The sequence below is a fragment of the Rosa chinensis genome, chromosome 7 (genome assembly GCF_002994745.2).
Source record: "Rosa chinensis cultivar Old Blush chromosome 7, RchiOBHm-V2, whole genome shotgun sequence".
NCBI classification, from domain to species: domain Eukaryota; kingdom Viridiplantae; phylum Streptophyta; class Magnoliopsida; order Rosales; family Rosaceae; genus Rosa; species Rosa chinensis.
In genome coordinates, this window is record NC_037094.1 from 45,836,170 (window position 1) to 45,854,515 (window position 18,346).

The 18,346-nt window shown below is 38.0% G+C and overlaps 1 protein-coding gene across 16 annotated transcripts; it reads right to left on the reverse strand.

Moving 5' to 3' along the window:
- Positions 1-5,845: 5,845 nt before the first annotated feature.
- LOC112175959 lies at positions 5,846-17,820 on the reverse strand. 16 transcript variants are annotated; one of them, XM_040511673.1, is made up of 12 exons: positions 11,221-12,055; positions 10,234-10,364; positions 9,715-9,827; positions 9,383-9,475; positions 9,033-9,077; positions 8,876-8,942; positions 8,302-8,378; positions 7,993-8,155; positions 7,786-7,916; positions 7,632-7,705; positions 6,969-7,043; positions 5,847-6,495 (listed from the first exon to the last, which is right to left on the reverse strand). In XM_040511673.1, the coding sequence occupies exons 1-9, from the start codon at positions 11,292-11,294 to the stop codon at positions 7,903-7,905; spliced, it is 777 nt and encodes a 258-aa protein (XP_040367607.1). In that variant the 5' UTR covers positions 11,295-12,055; the 3' UTR covers positions 5,847-6,495; positions 6,969-7,043; positions 7,632-7,705; positions 7,786-7,902. The 16 variants fall into 16 exon arrangements, with proteins under 16 accessions (XP_040367606.1, XP_040367610.1, XP_040367607.1 ...); XM_040511672.1 differs by having other exon boundaries at positions 5,846-6,495; positions 6,969-7,705; XM_040511676.1 differs by having other exon boundaries at positions 5,846-6,495; positions 6,969-7,705; positions 7,786-7,907; positions 11,221-12,054.
- Positions 17,821-18,346: the final 526 nt, after the last annotated feature.

Consider the following 18,346-nt stretch of genomic DNA (forward strand, 5'->3'; position numbering starts at 1 on the left):
CCGTGGAGGTTATGTCTTGGATTGAGTCGCTAGGATTCGTGGTGAGCCATGGGTACGAGTTGACGGAGACGGTGGGGGTGGTGGTGTCGTGCGCGTGGAAGCCCGGGTGGAATAAGTTGCCGGCAACAGAAAGGGCAAGGTTGAAGTCGAGGCAGGGAGTGGTGGATCTGGATACGGGTAAGCAGGAAAGAGACAATGCTATGTTAAGAGAGGGAAGAGAAAGAACACAGGGCCAAAGCCAAAGATGGGCATATGAGAAAGAGTGGGCCCCGCTTCCTTGACCTTGATCAGAGGGGGAGGTGGTTTTTAGAGGGGGGTCTGTGATGTTGGGTTATCTGAAAAAGTGAAAGACCCAAAAGGCACAGCCAGTTGCATGAAAGACAGTTGGTTTTCCATCGGCAAACTGTTGAAACCGATTGATACGGAAACTATACCGAACCGATCTGTTTTGGGACCAATCGGTATCCCTGATAAAATTCCGGCATCCCGAGCCTATTATAAAGTCGGTATCGGTCTCGATATAGGCCCATTTCCGAGCCGAGCCAAACCGATCCCAGCCTTAATATATCCAAACTTGTACATGGGGGAAATTTCTGTTTCAACTATTCAATATTTCAATTTATCTTCATAATGAACGTTTTCACAATGATAACAAAGATGGATCTACTTTATCTTTAGACAACAAATCAATTATCAATTCCGTAGTTGACGCAGCTACAGAGAATCCCATCTCCACCATTTCTTGAATAAATCCCACAGCCCTTGATGTCTCATTGTTATTGATAAACCCTCGAATGATGGTGTTATATGTCCAATCATTTGGAAAATAGCCTTTCTCTCCCATTTCTCTAAGCAACTTTTCTGCTTTAACCAATTAGTCTCCATTATAGAGTCCACTAATCATTAGAGTATATGTCTTCACATTAGGTTGAACAACTTCTTATGACAAACTAGAGAAAACAACTGTTGCATATTTCAGTTTTCTAGCTTTGCACAAACCTTCAATGATGATCAGTTCTTCTTGGCTAAGGATGTTCTTACCTAAGCTTAGGTATGGATTTCCAGTTTTTATCCACTTTTAGATCACATATTCATATCTTAACCATTCAGTTTTTAGGTCTTAATGTATAGATCATCTGTACAAAATTTCAGCCAAATTGATGATCGTTAAAGCATTCAAAACTGCAATTTACAACAATATACACGAATGGTTCAGGTTCGACAAACTTGGTTCGTTCGTGTAAATTGCAGTTTTCGTTGGCTTAACGATCATCAATTTGTAAAGATTTTGATATTGAGAAGGATATTGTATTCACTCGAATTATTACATAATAGGGTTACAAGCTTTTATACAAGGACTATAGGGTTACAAGCTTTTATACAAGGAGTATACGTCTCCTACTCCACAATTGTAGGACTAATTATGGTAGTACAAATCTGCTAATTAACTTGTGTGATACAGAAGATCATGACAATACAGATTCCAACTCAAGGAGGATTTCCTTCCTCAATACTCCCCCTCAAGTTGGAGTGTATGTTAATTACACCCAACTTGTTCAAAAGTGCTGAAAAGTGCTTCGAACCCAATGGCTTAGTGAACAAATCAGCTGGCTGCTCTTGTGTTCGAATGTGCATGGTTTTAACAAGTCCTCTCTGTACTTTTTCTCATACGACATGGTAGTCAATCTCAATATGTTTTGTACGCTCATGAAAGACTGGATTTGATGCGATATGGATTGCCACTTGATTATCATAGAAAAGCTTGACTGCATGCGCATGTTTGACATTCAAATCCCTTAACAAATGTCGAATCCATGTAATCTCATAGCATGTTGTTGCCATGGACCTATACTCCGCTTCTGCACTGGAGCGTGATACAGTTCCTTGCTTCTTGGTTTTCCATGAAATGGGTGCATTACCTAAGAAAATGCAATAGCCCGTAGTCGATCTTCTTGTGTCTTTGCAATGTGCCCAGTCTGCATTACAATACGCCTTGACCTCCAACTGACGAGTAGAAGGCAAGAGGATTCCTTGTCCTGGAGTTTGCTTGACATACCTTAACACCTTGAAAGCGGCCTCTAGGTGAGGTTGTCATGGTCTATCAATAAACTGACTTAGAATATGCACTGCATACACAAGGTCGGGTCTCGTGATTGTTAAATATATGAGTCTCCCAACTAATCGATGATATTGAGATGCATCCTTCAACTCCACTCCTTCACCTTGCGTTAACACCAAGTTTTGATCAACAGGAAATTTGGACGGTTTGGCACCTAGAAAGCCTGCATCCTAAAGGACTTCTAGTGCATACTTCCGTTGGCACAAGGCAATGCCTTGTTTTGATCTCGCCACCTCTATACCAAGAAAGTACCTCACTTGACCCATGTCCTTGAGCTTAAACCGACTTGCAAGAAACTGCTTTGTCGCTATGATATCTTGCAGATTATTTCCTGCCACTATAACATCATCAACATATACAAGCAAGGCTGTGAATCTACCTTCAATATTTCGGACGAAGAGTGAATAATCGGACCAAGACTGACTGAATCCTCCAGCTTTGAGTGCGGCAGAAAGCTTCAAAAACCACTGTCTTGATGCTTGCTTGAGGCCATACAAGGATTTGTGTAATTTGCAGACCCTGTTCTCCCCCTATCGTCCGAAACCAGGAGGCAACTGCATGTAGACATCTTCATATAAGTCACCATTAAGGAAGGCGTTATTGACATCGAGTTGATGGAGGTACCAACCCTGTAAAGCCGCAAGGCTAAGCAATACTCGAATGGTGGTGAGTTTGGCAACAGGAGTGAAAGTTTCACAGTAATCAATCCTTGTAACCTGGCTATAACCCTTGGCCACCAAACGGGCTTTGTAGCGTTCGACTGTGCCGTCGGGATTGTGTTTAATCCTGTACACCCACTTGCATCTGATGGGTTTCTTGTTAGGAGGTAAAGGAACAAGGCTCCATGTTTTGTTCTCTTGAACTGCCTGAATTTTTTTGTTCATAACCTCTCTCCAGCGTGGTTCAAGGATAGCCTGAGAAAAAGATGTGGGTTCCTTCTCGAGGGTAATGTTAATAGTGAAGGCTCTATGGTGAGGAGAGAGTCTATCATAAGAGAGAACATGAGCAAGAGAGTGAGGAGTACCTGAAGGGTGAGCCGGATTGACCTCGCTCGAGGATGATGATGAGGTGGTGCGTGAAGGAAGGGCTGTCTCAATATGAAAGCCTTGCAATGCTGTCGGAGTTCGAGTTGGCCGTGTTGATCTCCGTGGTTGGGGCTGTGACGTGTTTGGCGGAAGTGTGGAGGTAAGAGATGAGTCTGGTGGTTGAGTGTTGGACGAAGAAGGTGACGAAGGTGTAGGAGATGAGTTCGTGTCACTTGTGGAATTAGGAGGAATGTCAGTAGTGGAAGTTATGGGATGAGAATTAAGAGGTGATTATGAGAGATTTGAGGAGAGTTGCGTGTCATTGGAGGAAGGTGAGTTGGATAAGGAAGGAAAGATGGTGTCGTCATTTATGGAGAATGAGTCGGATGATGAAGGAAAGATATGAGGATGTGATGGAGAATTAATAGGAGAGGAAGGTGGAGAAGATACACTGTGATAAGGAAATTCATTCTCAAAGAAGATTACATCACGGGACACCAATATTTTCTTATCCTTCAAGCTATAGACTTTATACCCTTTTTGACCATGAGGATAACCTAGAAAGATACACTCAATAGAGCGTGGATCAAATTTGTAGGTTGGATAGGATGAGTAGACACGAAACAACGACAACCGAAACCACGAAGGTGTGAGTAGGTTGGTGATTTGGAAAACAATTTTTCGAAAGGTGTTTTTCCTTGCAAAAGTGGTGTTGGTGTTCGATTGATCAAATACGCAGCAGTGAGGATAACATCACCCCAAAAAGGTTTTGGCAAATGTGACTGAAAAAGAAGTGCACGAGCAACGTTCAACAAGTGCCTGTGTTTTCGCTCAGCTACGCCATTTTGTTGTGGCATGTTGATGCAACTAGTCTGATGTAAAATGCCTTTGGAAGAATAAAAATCGATGCACATAAATTCTGGACCATTGTCACTTCGAACAACTTTTATTCTTTTACCAAATTGATTTTCAACTAAGTTGATAAAGTGAATAAGTAGAGCTCGTGCTTCTGATTTGTGATGCATGAGATAGACCCAAGTGCTCCTAGAGTAATCATCTATGATGGTTAGGAAGTATTTTGCTCTAGAGAGAGAAGGGACGTGATAACCGCCCCATATATCCACATGAATTAAATCAAAACAAGAATGACTAGATGAAATACTCAAAGGAAAAGGTCTTCTGGTTTGTTTAGCTAAAGGGCAAATGGAACAATGACTTGCATCGCAAGATTTATTTTGTAAAAAGGGAAACAACGAAGATACTCTATTGGATGGGTGTCCGAGTCTTTGATGCCATACGTCAGGTGTCTTGGTCTCCACCACATTGCATGTTCCTTTCCTTGGCATGTTGAGGCAGTATAGTCCCTCACTTTCAGCTCCCGTCCTAATCATCCTCCCCGATCGAAGATCCTGTATAAAACAAACTAGTTTAATGAATACGGTGATGTAAAAGGAGTCAAAAGCAAGTTTGCTAATAGATATGAGATTTAGATGGAATAATGGGACACAAAGTACATTGTGAAGGACAAAATGTGGAGAAAATCGGACGGTCCCTATGTGAGAAACTGGCAATGTGGTACCATCAGGCAACCTTACTGTTCGATTGGATACGGATTGGAATGATGTAAGGAATGTAAGGCTACAAACTATGTGATCACTAGCCCCACTATCTAGTATCCATGTCTCAGAGTTATTATCTTGAGAGAGGGCAAAAGCTTTACCTGACAAGTTCTCATAGTTAGGGACGTTACCAACGAAATTGGCAGAAGGCTGCTTTGAATTCAACATCTCTAATAACTGTTGCCCATCCTTGGTATTAGGAGCTGCTATTTTGAGTTTGCTTAAGAGCCCCATGACTTGCTGGCATTCACTTTGTGACAATTTAAAGGTCGGCACATCCTCTTTGCTCTCATTCAGCAACCTTACATGATTGGCTCTGGAACTACATTGGCCTTCTCCCATGATCTTCTTTTGCCTACGCACTATGCCAATAATAGCTTCAGACGACAGATATCATCTGTCGTCTGATATGTAAATTATCTGTTGTGTATCCAGCTGCCGTCTCTTACGGCATCAGACGACAAATATCCTCCGTCGTCTCTTCCTCACTCAGACAACAGAAGTTTCGCAAGACTCTGTCGTCTGAACAACCCAACACTGAAGGATTTGGGACTTTCTGTCGTAAATAATCACATACAACGACAGACTAATGTTGTTCAAATGAACTACAAACTACAGTTTTAATAAAACTGCTGTTGTCTGACATGTAATAAGAACACATTTATATGTTGTCTGAAGTTACCAAAATAAAGGCTTGTTTAACAATCTGTTGTCTGAATGCATTTTTGAAGATATTTAATTGTTGTTTGAAAATCACTTATAACTGGGTAAATTATGCTCATCTGTCGTCTAAATAGTTTTAAGACTTTATTTTATGTCGTTTGTCTTGTATTCCAACCACAGTTTTAAGTATTTATGTTGTCTGATAAACAATATAACTATATATAATCATGTAGTTGTGTAGTTTGATTGAGGTCAGAAACTCAGTCTTCTGTTGTTTGAAGCACATTTGAAATATAAATAACTTATTACTTCTGTTGTTTGATATAAGAAGAAACAACAGATTTTGGTACGATTTAGTTGTTCATTTTCATGTTGAGACAACATATGTTGTAATCTTGTGTTGATTGTTAACCACATGGACACCATTCATTTTGGAACAATACAAAAGGCTTGTTATATCATCAAAGTCAAAAGGCTTGAAGCCAATTCAGAACATAATTTAAGAGAACACCAAGCAAAACTAGACTACTTCTAACCCAAAAACAAATAATTATAGAGTAATATTACTCCAAAGCAATATATATATATATATATATATATATATATATATATATAGGAACGCGTTCAAAAGAGGACGTCAGCACTTTCGTTAAAGTGCGGACGGCGCTGCTACAGCTCGGCTCGGGGTGCGACGGAGCGGCGGAGCTTGCCGGACAGACGCCACGGGTCAGACGGACGGGTCTGCAGTCGGTGGAGTCGCCGGCGACGTGGTTGCAGCCTTGGCCAGAAACCTGTAGTTGCAGGTGAGCTCGCTGCCCAGAAACCTGCAACTCCGACCTCCTCCAACCTCGAACGCTGCCCAGAACCGTCCACCAAGCCTCCGGCCTCCGTCCGCCAAGCCCCGAGCCGCTGTCGCAGCCTGGAACGCCGCCGCTGCGTCGCCGTCCGCACTTTAGCCAAGTGCGGACGTCCGCTTCAGAACCCGCCCCTATATATATATATGGAATTGACATGGCGATCTGCAAGCTCTCCTCTCCTAGTAAAATCAACACGAAAGAGTCAAAGTAATCTGCATCACACATCAAAAGGGAGACATAAGTGAACTGGAATGTTAAGGCATGAACAACTTAGCTTTGGGAATTTATTAAAGTCCATTTGTACAGCCATGAACTTGAACTTTTGCAGACTCATAGAAAACATGTTAAGGTAGAACATACTAAATTTTCATGGAATTCAGATTTAGGACAGCAAGGAAAAAGATTAACACAATCTGACTGAACTGCAGGAGTCATATAAAAAAAAATCTCAGCAGCATGGTCAACAGAACTGTTTCAATTTGTTTCAATTTTACTAATCAGAACTGTTTTGCTACATAGTAATGCAGTTTATGGTCTAGATAGTTATTCTGGGAACTAAATTCTATGAGCATAAAATTGGTTGGTTCCTAAATTTTTGTTTAAGAGTGACAGCAATTGAAATTACTGTCAGAATGACCTATAGTACTAAATATACAAGTGAAGAGCAGCACCAATCTATCCTTACCGTTCCTCCACCAACACCAAATCCTTGTCTACTTGTCATGAAAGCGATACCCTTCCACTTTGCAACATAATGAACCTGCAAACAGAGATGCTTAGTTAAATTGCATTCATTGTACTGGAATTACTCATATAAATATTTGGTAATTTGAAAGACTCTTGAATTACTCATAGATTTTTGGTAATTTGAAAGACTCTAATTATGTGTTTTAGCAATCTTATCTGAGGTCAAGTTTACTTTAAAATCTATGACAGAATGTATCCATTACATGCTTAGTTGATTTTTGAGGATGCAGCTAATGAACAACTCTAATCCCAGAAGATCTGTGAGGGCTTCTTACCTCTCAGAATGTCTATATCATGGTATGGAATCGGATAATAGTACAAAGTATCAATTAGTGCCATTCGTAAAACAGTGTAAAAAGAAGATAGGAAGAATCTAGAAGATAGACCTAAAAGGCAGCCAAGTAACACATTGGAAGAGAGAATACTTGAGCAGACAACTAGCTACGAGCATAGTAAGGTCCTACTGGGAATGTCTCGAAGGTTCATTTGGTATCTAGTCAAGTATGGAAGTTTAGTAATATGTGATATCTAATAACACTTGGTATTGGCATATTCTTGGAGACAGTATTGATTATATATACTCAAAATATTGAAATTTAACTTGATCACAACCGTACTGCAACCCGGGATCCTATCACTGCCTCAGTTCCATTCCCAACCTTCAAGTCATAGTACCTGAGGAATAATACCAATACTATCAGAAGGAGAGAAATATATGAATAACAATATCTTATGTCCAGCAGAAAGATATGAACCTTCTTCTAATGAAACCAATTACCAAAGTATGGCATGGAACATCCAAATAAAGCTTAAAGAGTTAAATTCTAATAGCTGTGTCTTATTATTGTCAGCACCCAAATACTGATTACTATTCATCCTGCAACAGCTATAAATCATTTACATGTTAACAGTTGGCCTCATAAGGGTAAGAATTACATTCATCAGAAGGATAGCACACGTACTACTTGTCAGATAAAATAACAACAGGAAGGATCTGCAATTTGTACCCGAGATGGCGGGGACATTAGTTGTTGTCAAAAGTTGCAAAAGATGCCTCGCTTTCTCAAGAGCATCGGGGTACTCTTTGGTCGCTCCAGTTGTTGAGATAGTCACGGTACGCTTAATCTGTACAACAATTTCATATTTGCAATAAACCAGGCGTCTTTGTAATAAATAATGTCATTGATCAAACTATATGCATTTTAAAAAGGTAAATAAATCAGAAATACAAACTCAACATATGGTACAAACACTTGTAACAACTTACGTACCAGATTCAGTGTGCAAGAAATGCCATATTTCTCTAAAGATGACTCCACCATTGACAAAGCTCCTTCCATCCTTGTTGCTACAAACAACACAGCAAACCGTATTTAAAACTGGAGAATCAAACACACACACACACATACATACATATATATATATAGAGGGCTTCCACTAAGGGATCCCTTTTTTTGGTCTTTTATAGGGATAGACATTTTTTCCCACTTTTCGATCATATTTTCACATCTTAACCGTTATATATATATATATATATATATATATATATATATATATATATATATATATATATATATATATTCAAACCAAATACTTATTTTCAAACATAGAAGGACATTCCACACACACACACACACACATATAGAGGGCTTCCACTAAGGGATCCCTTTTTTTGGTCTTTTATAGGGATAGGCATTTTTTCCCACTTTTCGATCATATTTTCACATCTTAACCGTTGAATATATATATATATATATATATATATATATATATATTCAAACCAAATACTTATTTTCAAACATAGAAGGACATTCTACATTTCCCCTACATTACTGAGCAACCCACAAGAACAGAGACGAACGTTCGAGAACACTTCACACACCTTTAAGGAACATTTCACACAAAAAAGTTCCTGCACCACAATTATATTGCAAATAATTAAAGGAACATCTATGAGAAAGAAGCAATCACTAGGACATGATTTAGAACACTTCACCCACACCTTTAAGGAGCGTTCGAGACGTCTCCGCAGTATATCAATTTTCTCCTGCACAAAATATTAGAAGATCAGGAAGGACTTGAACATTTCGTATCATCTAGCATATCAAATCAAGAGATGTTAAGTCCAACACCCTAGCTGTCCCAGTACAATTACGCAGATTAACTAATTCCTGTTTCCCTACGCTTTGCGTTAAAGATAAGCTTAAATCAACTGCTCACACATGACAATTACACAGAATTCTCCCGAAGGCATAAAGGATGCACAATTTTGTTTATGATTCTTATTTTCTCCTCTCTCTTTCTTCAGACAAAAGTTAGGAGTTACATAGAAGTAAATTTAGGAATACACACCTTGTTGATCCCATATTTTTTGCATATCCCACCCTTTAGAGTGCCAAGCTTGATGAGATCATGTTTCCTGCCAAAGAGTGCCAACTCTATTGCCTGGAATTATAAGTTCAGCACCCATATAAATAAGTAAATAAACAAAATATATACGACAAAAGAACCAGGTATTGAAAAAATGCGAGGCAGCACAACATCATACATCTGAATTCAAGATGATAATTTAGTATATCATTCAGGAGAAGCAGAAATTGAAAGACCATCACAACAAAAAATTAAATTTGGTAGCTCAAATCATTTAATTTATAACAAAATAACAAGGGGTCGGCCATGAGTACCAGAGGTGCCGGAACAGGACTCTTCAACAAAAGTTTGAAAAGATAATCAGCCTTGTGCATGATACCTGGGTCTGTAGACCAGGGTAAAACCAGTGAGACTGTGGAATCAGCCTGGTACAATTTGAAACACAACAATTTCAATTTCATAGGTGCATCAATTTTAATTTCATAATTTGAAAGATAAGTAGTAATTCAATTCTAATAGCTGTGTCTTATTATTGTCAGCACCCAAATTCTAATAGCTGTGTCTTATTATTGTCAGCTATTGTCAGCATTTTTTCAGTAACTTTAAATTTTGTGTTTTGGTAAGAACTTCAACCAAAAAAGGAAAGGAATGTGGATTGCAAATTAGGGAGTGTGAATTTCATTCTCCTTTTATGATGTTCGGGAAGCTTTTGTATGATATCAAAAACTTGTAAATGATGTTTTTAATTTCAGGTCAACCCATTTTTTTTCCCATATCAGTATGCTTCCAAATCATTGTCAAAAAGTAGAATATATCCAGTAATCCTGTGTACCTTTTTTTGTCACCAGACTTCAACATTGAGCATCTAAATACTGGTGCCAATTTTACAAAGCGAGGATCAGTGCCCTCTCCAGATGAAGAAGAATAAATAACTTCAATTGCACGAGGAACAGGAACCTCCCACCTGCAGTTGATCAATTCAAGATAAGTATCACCAGATAGTAGAACACAAAAACAATTGTCAGTATAGCAGCTTAAAGTGTGAACCCCACAAACGTATGAATATCAAACACATTTTATACTACATATGTATAGCATACTTCAGCCTGCAAGTAGATTTATATAAGTGCTCCAGATTTACTATATCTTGATACTAAGTACTATAGCTCATATTGCCCAATTTGCCTGCTCCTCATCAAAATTCATTATTCAAACGTCTCATTCATACTACCATAACTCAGCGTTCATCTATTTCAGCATTTTCTTTTTCAAATAGAAAACGAAGGAATGTTGATAAGTATGTTTCACACATTGAAACCTTGAGTTTTGGCTCCCACTTTGAAGAGTTGACTGTAAAAGAAACTTGAAACTTGGCTTAGTACGCCAGATGCTTACCTAATCCCTTCCATGTCAATCACATAATACACTTAACAAACAAATCATTAATCACAACTCATTTGAAGATGCAAGAAAATCATGTCCTTAATGCATTTTCAAGCATTTAAACCCATGTTACCAACTCAAATTTTCTCTAAGAAAAGAAATGAACTGCAAAATCATCTGAGAAGAGAATCTGATAGACATAGGCCAAAGGGTCTAAAGAGAGAGGTAGATAAAGGAACCTAACCAGGCTTCCATCACTCAAACTCAAATACCCTAGAACTTTGACTAACATGGATCTGGGATTTCGTTTGGAAACTAAAATCCACAACATTAATGGCAAAGTTCTAAACTTAAACAACAAAGGCATGGAATCTAAATAAGAGATTACTGATAAAGAATTTATCTGGGCAAATTGAGATGTTGATTGAAAACCTTACCTTCGTTCCAGGAAATTCATAGTCTTGGATACCAATTCTTTGCAATGAGAATAGAAAAGTGCCCTTATTTGCATTTGACCAAAAGTTGGGTTCGTATTTAGGAAGCGGCGACTTCTGCCGGAGATGATAAGGCATAGATTCGATAGGACCTATACCAGCAGATAACTTGGCATCTAGGAATGGGATTTTAGGGTTTCACGAAGAGAGATCGAAGGGCTCAAGCTTGGGTTTTTAATTTGCCAAAACCCGAGCAACATGTAACCTCAGCTGACGATAGATCGGGGCCTCGAGATTAAGCGGCTATGAATCAGATCCAGAATGAAAAAGATCAAAGCTGAAGGCTGCAGAGAGAGAGAGAGAGAGAGAGAGAGAGAGAGAGAGAGAGAGAGAGAGACTGTTTTATAAATTGGATTGCTGCTGAGTTTGTTGCTCTGGGTTGCTGCTGGTTTGAGATAGAGTTAGGCGCGAGAGAATGTGTTTTTGATGGTTTGAGTTTTTGTGGGAATAACACGGGCTTGCTAGGGTATTAATTTGATAAGTTTACGTTGTAACAAAAAATGGTTTTTGGACACACAATGAGAAGTAATTTCCCTATTTCACTCAGACAACATTTTTCAACATAAAAATGTTGTCTTATTTTTTCAATTGAAAGTGAGAATTTCTTGGTATAGTTATCTGTTGTCTGAATTTTTCAAAGCTGGAAAAAATGAACTAGTGTGGATTTTCATGCTATTCAGACAACACAATTAGTTTATTATGTCGTCTAAAAAACTTGAAACATGTCAGACGACAGAAATGTGTCGTCTGAAGGCATTATTGGCATAGTGACGGCAATAATCAAGAGTGTGACCCTTACCATTACAATAGGTACACTTGAGATGTGCTCTACAGTTCTTGCTATTGTGGTTAGTCATGTTGCACTTTTCGCAAAACTTGGCTTCTCCTTCTGTCAGTTGGAAATCACGTGCATGCCTCTTAACAGAGAACGTCGAGTCTTCAGATGATGCTGTCGGCTTCACTTGGGACACTGCTATCTGTTTTTCATGCCGTAACACTGCTGCATAGGCCTTGTTCAAAGAAGGAAGGGGATCCATGCCAATAATATTGCTCAGTGTCTGTGCATAGCTCTCGTTAAGTCCCATAAAAAACTTCATGGTTTTCTGAGTTTCAATGTAGGCCTTAACTTCAAGGCAGCTCACAATTGCAAGGAGGAAAACCACACAATGCATCCTTTTCATCCCATAAGGCCTTGAGCTTTGTGAAAAAAGACGTGACAGAAGTGGTACCCTGCTCACACTCATGGATGGCATTTTCTATTTGGAACAAGGAGACCGTGTTTGTGTGAGAAAAGCATTCCTTCAGTTCTAACCACATACCTCTTGCATCTCTGCAGTGAATGACACTGCTTGAAATCTCCTTTGACATCACACCAAGCAGCCAGGTTTTAACAAGAGTATTGCAGTGTTTCCACTGCCTTTGTTCATCAAGATTGTGTGTTGGTTTTGTGAGGGTTCCATCTATGAAACCCTTCTTGTTCTTGATTGTGAGTGCCATAGTCATTGATTGCACCCAATTGATGTAATTGTCTTCCATCAGTGGCTGTGAGACAAGAACATCTCCTGGTTGATCTGAGTGATGGAGGAAAAGAGGGTGGTTTGTATTCTCCCATGGTGCTGAGTTTTTGGAAGTCTCCGAGCCCTTGCTTGTTGAATCAAGGGACTTCTCTTCTTCGTCACCTGCCATAGGGTATTTGTGTTATAGGTTTCTAGGTTCTCAAGTGCGATTGCTCTGATACCATAAAGATTTTGATATTGAGCAGGATATTGTATTCACTCGAATTATTACAGAATAGGGTTACAAGCTTTTATACAAGGAGTATACATCTCCTACTCCACAATTGTAGGACTAATTATGGTAGTACAAATCTGCTAATTAACTTGTGTGATACAGAAGATCATGACAACGTAGATTCCAACTTAAGGAGGATTTCTTTCCTCAATAATTTGGATGAAATTTTGTACAAATGATCTATACATTAGGACTTAAAAACTAAACGGTTAAGATGTGAATATGTGATCGAAAAGTGACCAAAAACTGGAAATCTGTTCCATAAGCTTAGGTAAAGATATCCTTACCTGAGAAAACCTACAATGATGATGGTGTAAATTATAATATCTATTTCCAACTTTTGTTGTACTCTTCCATCTCTCTAAGCAGTTCCATTTCCGTTGAAAATGGGTTGTTTCTACATCGCCCATCAAGTAAAATGCCGTAAGTTTGAAGATCTGAAAGCAGGTTGTCGGCCATAACCTTGCATCTGAGAGAACAACTTTTCTGCTACCTATATTCTTCCCGCTTTACAAAAACCGTCAATAAGAGTACTGTAAGTAATGGTATCAAGAACAAGTTCCCTGCAAAGCATTTTTTGAAAAACCCAGTTAGCTAATGTGCTACAACTTACAACTACGAAAATCAACCATGCAGCCCTTGCTAAGCATTAGATCAAAGACTTTTCTTGCCTTATCCATTTCTCCTCGCAAACAATAACCATCCATTAGGCTCAATATCTCTTTGGATCATCATTTCAACCACACTTTTGGCTTCCCCGACCATCCCCTCCATCCACGATCAACATTTTAATCAAGACACTAAAGGTGAATAACTGGTGTATCCTTACAAAGACTTGCAATGATCGTGCTATAGTCGACTATGTCGGGCTTACAACCTCTTTCTTCCATCTTCCTGAGCAATTGAATAGCTGCACTGTTGTCACCCTTCATGCATAGTCCCTTTATAACTGTGCTGAAAGTAACCACATCAGGCACACAATGATCTCCATGCAGCATTTTGCTGAAAATCCCTACTGCTTCACCTACTCTATTGTGGAGAACAAACCCACTGATTATAGTGTAGGTGGTGACACCTGGTTGAAGACCTAATTTGAAGAATTGTCCCAAGACTGAAAAGCTAAATCCCATTTGATTTAAATGGCAGAAGAACTAATGATAATAGATAAGAGTATAAACATTAGAAGTGATTTCGATCAGACACATTGGTCTATTATTCAAAGCCATGACTGTAGAATAGTGTTTCAATTTGACAAGTTGACAGATGACGCCTTTGGAACATTTCATCCAAAACCTTACAAGGCATGTTCAAGACTTCTGACTTAGGGCACAGAGCTTCCCTCGATGGGTTTCTCTTGATTTTGCTGGGTCTCTTCTTCTTCTGCTCATGTAATTGTTGATGAAAACAAGAAGAGTGGTAGAGTGAAGAAATGGGATATCTCTTGTGCTACTGAAACAAGAAAAGCAAGAAGAAGACGTTTTGCGCATCATTTTCAGAAAGATCAAGTGGTGTTAGCTCAGTGGTTAGAGCACCCACTACCTATGTACGAAGTCATAGGTTCGAGTCACTATGGGGATATGAGTGAAATCCTTTGATCCTCTTTAATAAAGATGAAACAAAAAAAGTCTTCAATTCTGTGTATCCTCTCAACTTCACAAGTCACAACTAAAATTGGTTGCTGTGATCCTTTGAGCTTCACCAAAACTCCCAAAGACTTCATTTTGTTTCGGTACTTGGGCCTACTAGGTACCTTTTTTTTGTCTCCAGTCATACATATATTTTCTTGTGTAGTAGGAATTTTTTATTTATTTTTTTTTTTTTTTTGGGAAGACAATGTATATTAATCAAAGTAGGATGACCAAATTTTGTAGCAGATACAATTGCAAACCAAAGGCATAACTATATAAACGATCGGTTGTGGACTAATTTGATAGCAAATTACCACTGCCTATACTTTTAGCCCATAATTTGCCATCAGCAGGCCTGCTTTCTTGAATTCCCGTGCGGTAATGCACAAGGCCCATGTGCGAGGTCTAATCCCTTGTAGTAAGATTCTTTCTATTTTTGAATGATTTCTGTTAACAATTAAATTATGAAACTGCCCTTGTGATTTTGATAATGTGTATTAGCACTGCTAAATATTAGTAGCATTATGAATAATTATCTTTTGATGCTATTGTTTCCTTTTGAGTACAAGTTATTCATGAATGAGTATTCTGTGACATTTTATACATATATGGACTTGAAGAACCTATTTAGGATATCCAAATGTGTCATTAAACTTGAACATATCCCTCTGGTTAAAATCTACTTAATCACAGTACAAAAAAAAGTATTTTTTTCAAGTTGTGAAATATTCAAAGAAACAAATCGAGAAATCATATTTCTACATTCCATCTCTGTTTTTCTGAGAAACAACTCATTTATATAGTAATCCCAAAAACTATTCATACCTATTATAATATGAAACTTGAACACTACATCATTTATCTCTGGCTTTACTGCTTTCACATACAAGTTGCTTTAAATTTCACCTCTTCTCATGGTGAAGAAGTTTCTCCAGTAGGATTTCCTCATGCTTGAGGCTATCTTTGATTTTCTTTTCAATATGTAGCACATTGTCTCCTAAACACTTCTATCCTTGACTTCTTGGTTAATAGCAACTTGTTCTATATAGTTTAGGATATATATGCTCCACAATCAAACTATGAAAAATGATAAAGAAATGTAAGTAAATGTATGCATTTGGTTAAACCTACTAACATTCAGTAAGGTAGGTGAAATAAAATCTGACAGAAATATTGGTGCAAGCACATTACATATAGTAGTAAATACATATTGCATCAAATATACACAACATTATGAAGCAAATACACATTGCATTTCATGTAAGTATTAACTTTCGCTAAAGCTACATGACATGCAGTAGCTTCGATACTAATATCAAAGCAGATGAATAATTTATAGTTTAGTAAACCAACTATTCTATTTTGTGATCATTTTGCTACTTTGATTCATCCTAACTCCACTCATTTGAGAAAATATATAGCAACAATTAAATCATACATCATAAATCAACAATTTCTATCAGAACAAATAAGCACATCTCACAGTATAAAACTACTAACCCTCAATAAGCTCAATGAAAACCAAGAACTCTATCAATTTTCATTTCAGAGTATAAAGCTATTGACTCTCAATAAGTTCAATAAAAAATGAGTATTCCATCAATTTCTATAAGAAGAAACAAGCACATCTCAAAGGATAAAGCTACTGACCCTCAATAAGCTAAGTAAAAAATGAGAACTCCATCAATTTTCATCATAACAAATAAACACTTCTTAAAGGATAAAACTATTGACCCTCAATAAGCTTAGTAAAAAACAAGAACAAGAACTCCATCAATTTCCATCAGAACAAACAAGCACTTCTAAAAGGATAAAGCTATTGACCCTCATTAACCTCAGTAAAAAAGGGCAATATATATATATATATATATATATATATATATATATATATATATATATATCAAAGAACAAACAAAAATTGTATAATAGCAAGAAACACATAAAACCTTTACTAAGAAAAATAGCAGAAAAATGATGAAAAACAAAATACCAATCTGAGTCGAATATCTTTTTTTTTTTTTTAATAATGGGGTTTGGAACCCAGTCAAGCTGGGAGGATCATCCCCACGCCTATGTTATTAATATTAATTATTTGCCGCATCGAGGGGGACGTAATATCTTGACCTCGAGCATGCTTACTAGTAATACCTTGACCTCGAGCATGCTTAATAGCATTACAGTTATCTTCGTAAAGGACATCCTGCAAAAAGCCCGGAGCCTCCTCCAAAGTAAGATCAATAGTATGATCTAACCTAGCAAAGTGAGCAATTCTATCCGCTGCACTATTTGCTTCACGACTCACATGTCAAATCCTAATAACATCAATCTGAGTCGAATATCTTATGCAATCATGAAGTTAAAGCTATTGATCCTCAAAATTAAATATAGACATGAGGTTGTAATATGCATAGAGTTACACATACAAATGAAATCAACTAAAGCTACCGACCCTCAGAAATAAACATAATAATGAGCTTGCAATAAACATAAGGTTAATGAAATCATTAAGCTAAAGCTACTGATCCTTTGAAACTAAAGCTAGAATCTTTAGAGGGTCCATGTAATCCTAGATTGCACATATTGCAACATTCTAATGCTGGTGACTCTCAATAAGCTCATAAAATTTATTCTTTTACTATTCTTAAACACATAACTCATCAATTTTCATCATGACAAACAAATCTCATAAAGTAAAGCTAATGACCTCAGATACTAAAGCTATTGATCTCAAATAATGCTGACCTCCTTGATCGATGATGGATTTGTAGACTCGGAGCAATCCCTAGCTTCATCGCCTTGCTCGACGGTAGATTTGTAGGTCAGGATCAAACCCTAACTTCGCTGCCATACTTGACAAAAAATTTGCAGATCGGGAGCAATCTCTAGCTTCACCGCCTTACTCGATAGTAGATTTGTAGGTCGGGACCAAACCTTAACTTCGCTGCCTTACTCAAAGGAAAATTTACAGATTGGGAGAAATTTCTACTCTTCTAGTTTCGCCGCCTTGCACAACGATGGATTTGTATGCCGAGACCAAACCCTAGCTTCGCTACTTTGCTTCGACACTGACTTCGCCGTCTTGCTTTGCCGCCTAGTTTCGCCAAAATGGAAGAGAGGGTTTTGATTTGGGAGAAATAGATTTTACGAGTTTTATTTTGGGAGAAATCTGAAGTAAAGGTTGTGGCAATTTTGTAATTAATTAGAACTTGATGGGCCTTTTCATTTTTTGCAAATGGGCCGTTACTCTTAAAATTGACCGCATGGGCTGCAAGCTATGAATCTTGCGCATGTGAAGAAACACTAGCCTATTGTAGCTAGTGGTAATTTCCTCAAAATTTTATAGGGTTTTTCTAAATGTACTAAGCAAATATCTATGTAGACCTAACATGTTATTTACACCGAGCAAAACATAGAATTTCTAGTTGCACCTAGCAACTTTTCCAATAATACCCTTACTTTTAATTAAACCCGGCAAAACTCACACCCAGCAAAACCCCGATTATCTCCCTTGGTTGAGTGCACCCAGAATCCCAGATCCCAAGCGTTCTTCTGGAGAGTGGCTTGAAGGTCAAGAAATACAAGTTGCTCTGAAAGAACTTTAGTGATACTGGTTGCTTTGGCTTTGGTATCTAGGAGCACATTGATCTAGG

Excerpts from the sequence above, each read along its gene's own strand:
- LOC112175959 (XM_040511670.1), bottom strand. The coding sequence starts at position 11,294 with ATGCAAATAAGGGCACTTTTCTATTCTCATTGCAAAGAATTGGTATCC. Across the intron at positions 10,365-11,220 it reads ATGAATTTCCTGGAACGAAG|GTGGGAGGTTCCTGTTCCTC; the intron begins GTAAGGTTTTCA and ends GATCAACTGCAG. Across the intron at positions 8,379-8,875 it reads GAACGTTCGTCTCTGTTCTT|CAACAAGGATGGAAGGAGCT; the intron begins GTGGGTTGCTCA and ends TGTTGTTTGTAG.